Here is a 9,391-nt window from a genome sequence, read left to right as displayed (position 1 = left end):
CATGCTTGCAGCTTTACTTGAAGATGTGTTTGCTAATACAACAATCTACAGGTTTAGTTTAGCTTTGTTAGCGCTGGCTTGTTAATGGGCAACAGTTATGCACTACAACTGCTATTACTTCAAAGTTTATTAACAGACCCTTTTTTCCGTAGTGAGATATTGTGATGTTGTTTTCTGAGTAATTATCAGGTAGGGGTTGGGCTGCTAGGTCAGGGATAACATGCAATGTCATGTTCTATCTTTTTGTGGGCCCAAGCTGAGATGGACACCCAGGGCTGGCAGATGAATCACATAGTCCTGGTTCACCTGTATGTTCGAGACATGGAGGACTTTGCAGCTCTCAACACCGTATACAAGAAGCACTTTGGCGTCAACCCGCCATCCAGGTAAAGAAACATATCAACTACCTACATACATCATGGCCCCCATGTTTCCTCAATGCTTGTTCACGTTTTAATTCACTTTATTTAACTTTAACGACACTACTAGGAAGGTTTCTCCCATGATAATCAAAGGACTTTTTCCTTCTCTTTGGAGGGCTAGGGTTTAGAGGGTTGTCATTAAATGTGTGAAGCCCTTTGAGACTCCAACTGTGATTATGGGCTATAAAAAATAACATCGACTTAACTTTACTCGACTACTATAATAATATTTAATATCGTTTTCCTGAGTCTAGTCTACATGCATCAGCCTACTTAACATACAGATTAAGTCAGCGTATTCTTCGTGAACCCCAGCTCTTACACATCTTCTGTGTCCATCTGCATGTCTGTCACTCAACCATGCCATCTCTCCGACTTCCCTTCCCCCCCCCCCCCCCCCCCTTCCCAGGGTGTGTGTCCAGCTCCCCTGGCCGGCGCACAGCTGCTCCAGATGGACTGTCTCCTCCACCACTGCAGCCAACCCTTAGAGGACGGCTTCCTCATCCAGAGAGAGGCCCTCCATGTCCAGAGCCTGTCCCACTGGGCTCCAGCCAACATCGGGCCGTACAGCCAGGCCCTGAGGGTAAGGGGCTCTGCGGGTGATCGGGGGCGGCGGCACGGGCATTGCAGACCCCCAACTGTGTCTCTTAATTCTAGGTCTAATCTTGGCAAACTGAGGGAACATGACTTGGCTCTGTTCATCTTGTTTAACTTACTCCGCTTCACATCGTTTTTTCTCAGTGCGTTACATTGATTCCACCTCGCAGTCAGACTCTGGCAATACTTTTGACGTTTTAAGGTAACATGCACTCAATGCACCTGCATCACTCTACATAACTCTACCCTTCTCGTGTGTGCGTGCGTGCGTGCGTGCGTGCATGCGTGTGTGTGTGTGTGTGGTCGGTCTTGTGCCAGTGGGACACCGAGTGAACCGAGAACCTACCTGCGTTTATTGTGTTTTGCCCGGTCACAATGCCCTCGTCTCCGTCACGGCGAGCGGGCGTTCGTCTCCGTGTTTGCACTTGTTTGTAAATGATATTGTCTTGGAGCCAGGGAGGAATGTGGCGCACAAAGGCGGCGTGGAGGAAGCGTGGGATGTGGTTGCGCGCTCTGCTTGGCGCGCTTGTTTACCCAGTGTGTACTTTAGAGGGATTGTAGTTGTCAAGGTACTGTCAACAAGGACCAGTGTCCGTCTCCCGCACCGCCTGGCCTTGATCCTTCGGCCAAATCCCCGCCAGTGAGTGAGAACATGTGTGGATCAGCCGTTCAATTACGACTTTGGCGGAAAATGTACCCAACGCGACATTTAATCCGCTTCAAGGACCCCGAGCGGGGGGAATGGATTCCTGTAAGGCAACTTCTGGAGTCGGGTTCGGGGGCCGTGTCAGTCGTGATGTAGTTTGGCCTGCGATGCATTATTCCCTCAATGGAGTCTTAGTGAGTTATGAAATTGCAGTGAACTACTGCTGTATGTGTGTGGAGAACAGTATAGGGTATTTTGCTGTTAATGCGCTTAATCCTTTACGTCAAAACTGCATTTTCAGAGCTGTGCAAAGGGGATCTGGGGCGCTCCCGCGTTAGTCTCCCAGCACATGCCCTCCTCCTCCTCCTCCTCCTCCCCTCCTCCCCCTCCTCATCTTCCACGCTTCGATGGCTTAATTAGATCAAAAATGTATTAACAACTCCTCAGCACTGCCTGGGATTTTTACATATTGATACAATTAGCCCCTTGCTGTCTGCATGCATTATGTAGGGACCCCCCCACCCCCTCCCCCCCCCCCCCCCCCCCCCCCCCCCCCCATCATAATAACCTGCCCCTCTCGATGACGGTTGCTGCGTTCCGCCGCGAAGACAGCGCTGTACGGCAACAACACGGAGGCCAAATAACCCGCAGCCATATTTTTTTCCCCCCGACTACCTCCAGTCTCCGAAGAATAATTGGTAATTAAAAGTGGAGTGCGATTGTACACAGCGACACGGGGCTGGGGATTTAAGCTTCTAAAATGATATGATTTAGGTCCCTAATTATTTTCCACACTGAATATCATCATCAGCCATGTGAATCTGATCTGTTTTCATCGGGATTTGACCAAAAAAATAAGGATATATAACTCGGAAACTATAATAAATAGCTATCCGGCTAAGCTTAGGGGAGTTAACGTAAACTGTTATTAGATAACACAGTCCCACGTATAGCGGGTGCGTTCAGCTCTTGGTAACCCAACTAAACAGTGTGTCAAAGGCGAGGAGCCTGCTTGCTGGTTGAGCCGGCCTGGATAATTGATCGCGATGCTGGGTGAGGCTGGCTCTCCTTATGTGTCCCTGTGGCCTGAGAGGAAACACATGGGGAATGACAGGACCAGTGGCTCCACCACCAGAGCTGTACTGTTGCTGAAATGCTGGTGGTCACTCTGTGTGTGTGTGTGTGTGTGTGTGTGTGTGTGTGTGTGTGTGTGTGTGTGTGTGTGTGTGTGTGTGTGTGTGTGTGTGTGTGTGTGTGTGTGTGTGTGTGTGTGTGTGTGTGTGTGTGTGTGCGTGCGTGCGTGCGTGCGTGCGTGCGTGGGAGGGGAGGGTTGCTTGAATTTGATGGATGCTGGACCTTGGCGCTCCCCTCCGTCCATGGATCTATCTGCTCGCTCTGACTTGTCTCTATATTGCCCAGGCCTGCCAGGCTGACACATTTCACTTTTTGTTGTAAATTATTATTCACCTTTATGATATTATTCAAAGTTGTTATTGTATGTCGGTACTTTGTTTGTCATTGCAGTATTTTACTTTTATAATTCTTTGATTTAGAATTGAGAATATGTTATGGGGGTTTGTGGTCCAAGGGAAGCAGGCAATGCAGTCTGGTTTGATTGAAATCAGGATTCTACAGAAATTTGGTTCAATTTTCACTCAAACCCATCCGTCCAATCAGCCTTTTTATTGAAATCTCCCCTTTTCTAATCATGATCAAATGAGCCGTGGTTCTCAAAAGCAGGTCAAGAGAAATCTCAAGCATGCAGGCTTTCAATCACTGTTCATTGATCAGTGGAACAGCAGAGCAAACACATACACTCGCAAGGTGTGTGTATGTGGGTGTGTGTGTGTCTGTGTGTGTTTGCACCACAGCACAGATGTATTTGTTTGATTTGGGTCAATCAACAAAGGTTCATTTACGATTAATTGTCAGATCATTCAACTAAATATTCTGTTGCCAAAATATTAATGTCTGACAACCCTAATAAAAATGTATAGATTGCTTTAAATGATGGTTTCTTTTTGCAGGCTCTCACTTTGAGCCATCTTTTTATGGGCCATTCTGAGGTCATGATTAACATAACAGTTCTTATAACCTTAATGATAACCTTTTTTAACATTTTATGTTTAACTTTTTCAACTAATTACAAAGTTCCCAATCCTTTCTTATAATCCAATATAATGCAATTCAGCCATATTGGGTTTTAGCTCGAATAATATAATTGTATTTGAGTGGGCCCCTGGTTCATCCACCATTCGGCTATTCAATGAAAAAGCTCTTGGACATTTCGGCTTTTATAAAAAAAAAGGGGTAACAAAATGTCTCCTTACATTAGCAGAGTAATGGCAGACGGTTAAAAGACGTAGTTAATAAGGCATTTTCTCCCCATGATTGCACGGAGTCCGCTTTTAGACACACTCAGTTGCATTAACATAATAGCAGCAAAGAGGAGCACGGATCTTTTTTTTTGTCAGTGATGGTCTACATTTTTACACAGAAACCCATTTATCCCCATAACACGCGATTAAGCATGCAACTTTCCAGTTGTACCAAATTGACCCGTCGCTTACCAGCGCCTTACTTAACAGCGGGAGTCCCAAATTGCTGTGTTTTTTTTATTTATTTTTTCAAATGATTTGATTTAATGCCACTTGTCTCCTTACATCGCTTTCAGTGCTGCTGTTCACAGAGGCACACACAATGGCCGCCGTCTGCATCTGAATAGAAACACTATCAGTCTGAATGGCTGTAAAACATAGTTTTCCCCTGTTAAGGTAAGTGGCTGGCCCCTGGGATATTTGCTGGGGGAAATTATACTCACTGATCAGATTGTGAGCAGTGTGTATGGGGACCAAGCAAGAGTTGGCCTCAGGTTGCTGTTCAAGGCTACCCCTCCCCTTCCCTTCCTTCCTTGTCTCGATCTGGTAATTGTGAGTGACAGTCTATATTGTGGCGGCCACACCCGCACTTGCTACGATGGGATTTGCATTGGATTATTATTTCTTTTAAGAAATGGTCAAAGTGGATGGTGAGCTGGGGAGCAGATCCTTCGTGGAGGATTAGTGTCAAAGGGAGACAGTGGACTCTGGGGCATCTGCAGGAATTCAAATGATGTGCGGAGAAGGAGAAGGAGGTGTAAATACCTAAGAAAACAATGAGGCTTCATCCGGCCCCCTCCCTTGGAATGATTAGAGGTCATCCACACCGTTGATTTGTGGTCAGCGAAAGGACAAGAAGACTGAAATCAAGAAAGTTAGTTTCTGCTGCTCATTTTGGATTTTAGCAGGTGCACATCTGGTGATGAAGAAGAATGGTTGTTTTACAGACACGTGGACTAAGTGTCCACAATGACAAATGGGATAATGTATATAGTTTGGTATATTTAACATATACATGTATCGAGGGTATTATTGCTGGTATAAAAACGACACCAGCATTTATGAGCCTTAGGAAGGTGGTGCACAAATGGTTTTGTGCAGTGACAGTCTGGCGAACAGCTAAATATGAGACGATGTATTAAACAAGAAAGCTACATTTGAAGTGATGAATAGGTGGAATTAAGCTAAGTGCTTTTGTTTTATGGTTTACTTTTTTCTACGAATGTTTAACACTGTAAGAAAAGCTTACATGTGCAATTTAGCAGTGCTCACGCACACACACACACACACACACACACACACACACACACACACACACACGCACACACACACACACACACACAACACACACACACACACACACACACACACACACACACACACACACACACACCACACTTTCAATCAAACCTCACTACACCTCCCCAAAAAAACCTACTCCGCCTCTGTGTGGTGCAAGGAGAGAGAGTCTGCATCAATTACTTCACCAGAGTAATTAGCTAAAAAGCACAGTGTGTGTCCGTGTGTGTGTGAGTGTGTGTGTTTTGGCGTATTCATGCAGAACAGTGCAGATTAATCAGGACGTTTAACTTCATTTCTAATACAACAAAATTAATCCCGTAAAAAACGAGGGGATCTCTAAGGGGGTGCCTGTCAGCTTCTCCGGAGCCCCTCTCTTGTCCTCTTTCACTCACTGTCTCTCTTCCTCTCTCGTTCTCTTTCCTCTCTCTCTCAACCCTCCCCTGTTTGGCCATAATCTATTAAAACCTCGCTTTTATCTCTCCTCACACCTGTCATACTCCATGGATTCTTCTTGCTCTTCTTGATCTTCTTCTCTCTCTCTCTCTCTCTGTCTCTGTCTCTGTCTCTGTCTCTGTCTCTGTCTCTCTCTCTCTCTCTCTCTCTCTCTCTCTCTCTCTCTCTGTCTCTGTCTCTCTGTCTCTCTCTCTCTCTCTCTCTCTCTCTCTCTCTCTCTCTCTCTCTCTCTCTCTCTCTCTCTCTCCCTCCCCCCCTCTCTATTTTTTCATAAACAAGTCCCATACTTCACAAATGTCTAAATTTTCTAGTCTATTAACATTACTTCAAAAGCGCTTGATAAAAGACGTAGGCAAGCGTGAAATAATGCACCAATAATATGGGGAAACGCTGGAGGCTAGAACTGCAGGGGTGGCCCATACACTCTCTCTCTCTCTCTCTCTCTCTCTCTCTCTCTCTCTCTCTCTCTCTCTCTCTCTCTCTCTCTCTCTATCCATCTCTATCCATCTCTCTCTCTCTCTCTCTCTCTCTCTCTCTCTCTCTCTCTCTCTCTCCCCAGCTCTCATGTGCACACACTCAGACAATGCAGAATGGGCTGTTATCAGCTCTAATAAAAGAACAAATGATCACTTCCACTCCACACTCATGGGGATACATGGGGGAGCAAGGTGTGTGTGTGTGTGTGTGTGTGTGTGTGTGTGTGTGTGTGTGTGTGTGTGTGTGTGTGTGTGTGTGTGTGTGTGTGTGTGTGTGTGTGTGTGTGTGTGTGTGTGTGTGTGTGTGTGTGCGTTCGAGGAAGGCTGGGTGAGGAGGGCAGAGGGGGGCAGGGGGCTGTCGTGTAATTGAGTAGATGAAAAACGAGGTCTTGGAGGCTCCAACGGTTTGATCAGTCGTGGTATTAAAAGGCTTCAGAGAGCTCCGGTGCTTCCGGTCTTGTTCCTGCTGACATTTTGGTTTCTGGTTGGTATGTGCCCTCTACTGTACGGTCGCCACCGTAGAAGATGTCTGCAGTGTGGAAAATATTATATACCATATCAAGTAATTAAGAAAAACAAAACCGGAGGATAGGAACGATTATGTTAGGTTTGTGTGTGAGTGTTGGCGGCGGGGGAATGGGGGGGGGGGGGTTATGATTGACAGCTGGGCCTTGCTCTCCTTTCTCATCCTCTCCCAGTGCTGATTCAGCCCTCCACTCTCTCTCTCTCTCTCTCTCTCTCTCTCTCTCTCTCTCTCTCTCTCTCTCTCTCTCTCCCCCTCTCTCTCTCGCTTGTCTGTGCGTCAACATCCACTTTGCGCGTGTGTGTGTGTGCGTGCGTGCGTGTGTGCCTGTCTGTAGGCTTTACTCATGCAAGGCAAACACTGGGGTGAACTGTGTTTGGTTTGAACCGGATAGAGTCACTCGTCACTCATCAGACCCAGGAACACCTCACCTGGATGGCATGCTGGCTCTATGCCTCACAGCCCAGGTTCTGAATGGAGCAGGCTGCACGTACTGTACACACACACAAACACACGTAAGCAGACGCAAACCCGCTTACACACATGCAGGCATGCACACACTCATGTACACACACACACACACACACACACACACACACACACACACACACACACACACACACACACACACACACACACACACACACACACACGCACACGCCAGAGTGAAACAGGTCGTACGCACTGTGCACACACACACTTGAGTAGGCGCAAAGATCATGGCTGTAAGGTCTTATTTGAGAGTGTAGTCTTAACTTTGTTGGGATTTGATGTCTTTTTGAAAGGTATCCTACATTCCTTTTATTTCAGATTTTCTATGCACACAAGCAAAGACATACCCTCATGTAAACGGGCACTTAGGATTGCACATACCCGCTTGCAAACCTAGCATAGAATTTATATTTAACAGACACACCCCTGCACTAATGGTAGTGTTTGCTCACTCAGATGTAATTGGTTTATTGAAAACATTTAATTGTTATTTTAAAAATAGCAACAAGACTCAATACTGTCTGCATTTATATTTTGATCTCACTTGTCTTTGCTGTTTTAGCTCTTGTTAGTTTCGTTCCAGTTAGTCTGGTGGAACCACAGAGTGTTGCGGTAAACAGCTGTCCTCTTGCTCTGCGTATGTGTATGCACTCGTACTGTGTGTGTGTGTGTGTATGTGTGTGTGTGTGTGTGTGTGTGTGTTTGTGAGGACTGGTCTCTGGAACCCTTCTGCCCCGGTGAGGTGTGCTTTTCAAGGGGCACGAGCGTACACGGCAGGGGGAGGTTGTGGTTAATTATTTGACCCACCCCTGCACACACTTTCACCCCCTTTATTCTCTCTCTCTCTCTCTCTCTCTCTCTCTCTCTCTCTCTCTCTCTCTCTCTCTCTCTCTCTCTCTCTCTCTCTCTCTCTCTCTCTCTCTCTCTCTCTCTCCCCCTCCCTCTCTCTCCCCCTCCCTCTCTCTCTGCCATTCCCCTCCTATGACCCGGGGCAGGCCGACCTGCTCATTAGAAATGTTTCCCTCTCCCAAGAAACACCGTGCCGGTGTTACCTCCTTCTGCCACACGGGGGCACATGCTGGTCACCTCGGTGCCGGTCCCCAGACAGGGGACTGGAACTGTCAGAGCTCATCGGCTCTCCGGCAGACCCCCCCCCCCCCCCCCCCCCCTACTCCTACTCCTCACACACACACACACACACACACACGCACATGCACGCATACAGGCACGGTTGCACGTAGATCCACCTACGTAGACACACGCACATACATTTGTACTCACACAAATGCATGCACACACACACACGGAGAAACGCACGCACCCACCTTCTCATTAATGGCCCTCTGACAAGTGATCCTAATGAGGCCTGAGCAGCTCTTCATGTCTTATTGGTGGTTGACCGCCTCCACTGATGTCAACAAGCCACAAGGACCAGGAACAGGACAACCCCTTCCTCCGCTCCTTCTCCTGCTTATCCCTTTCCTTTATTCTCTCCAGACAGACATTTACATGCATGCCCACAAACACACAGAGACACACACAAACACACAGAGACACACACACACACGCAGACGCAAACATGGATACACACATGCATTAAAAAAGCACGTATTATCCACAGGCAGGCTGTGTAGTTTAATTGCACATGAAGAACGCTTAATGGCATCGAGACATCAGGACCCACACACACGCACACACACACACACACACACACGCACACGCACACGCACACACAAACACACAGCCATGCTCAGAGGTAGACCCGTGCTTATGCAGTGATGCTAAATCACCTGGGCAGCTACAGCAGAGGGGAGTGCGCTCTTTGTTGTCTTTCTGTGTCGCGGGTGAACAGTCTGTCCTCCCTTACACACACACACACACACACACACACACACACACACACACACACACACACACACACACACACACACACACACACACACACACACACACACACACACACACACACACACAGTGTTCTGCAAGAAGAGTCTTTGGCAAATCAAACTATTTCTCAATTTTAGCCTATTCCATTTTTATAGTTGTTTATTTTCTGAAATTGTCCATTGAAGTTATAAATATGATTCATTATAAGTGGGATT

The 9,391-nt window shown here is 46.9% G+C and overlaps 1 protein-coding gene across 1 annotated transcript in view; it reads left to right on the top strand.

Annotated features, from left to right (window-relative positions):
* dph6 (diphthamine biosynthesis 6) overlaps positions 1-9,391 on the top strand; it is a 64,167-nt gene that overhangs the window by 28,132 nt on the left and 26,644 nt on the right. The window contains 3 exon segments of the mRNA XM_060052582.1: positions 220-386; positions 832-845; positions 848-1,005. Coding sequence (XP_059908565.1) covers positions 220-386; positions 832-845; positions 848-1,005 — 339 coding nt within the window.

This window comes from Gadus macrocephalus, chromosome 5, assembly GCF_031168955.1.
Source record: "Gadus macrocephalus chromosome 5, ASM3116895v1".
Taxonomy (NCBI): domain Eukaryota; kingdom Metazoa; phylum Chordata; class Actinopteri; order Gadiformes; family Gadidae; genus Gadus; species Gadus macrocephalus.
This window is presented reverse-complemented; position numbering and strand designations above follow the sequence as displayed.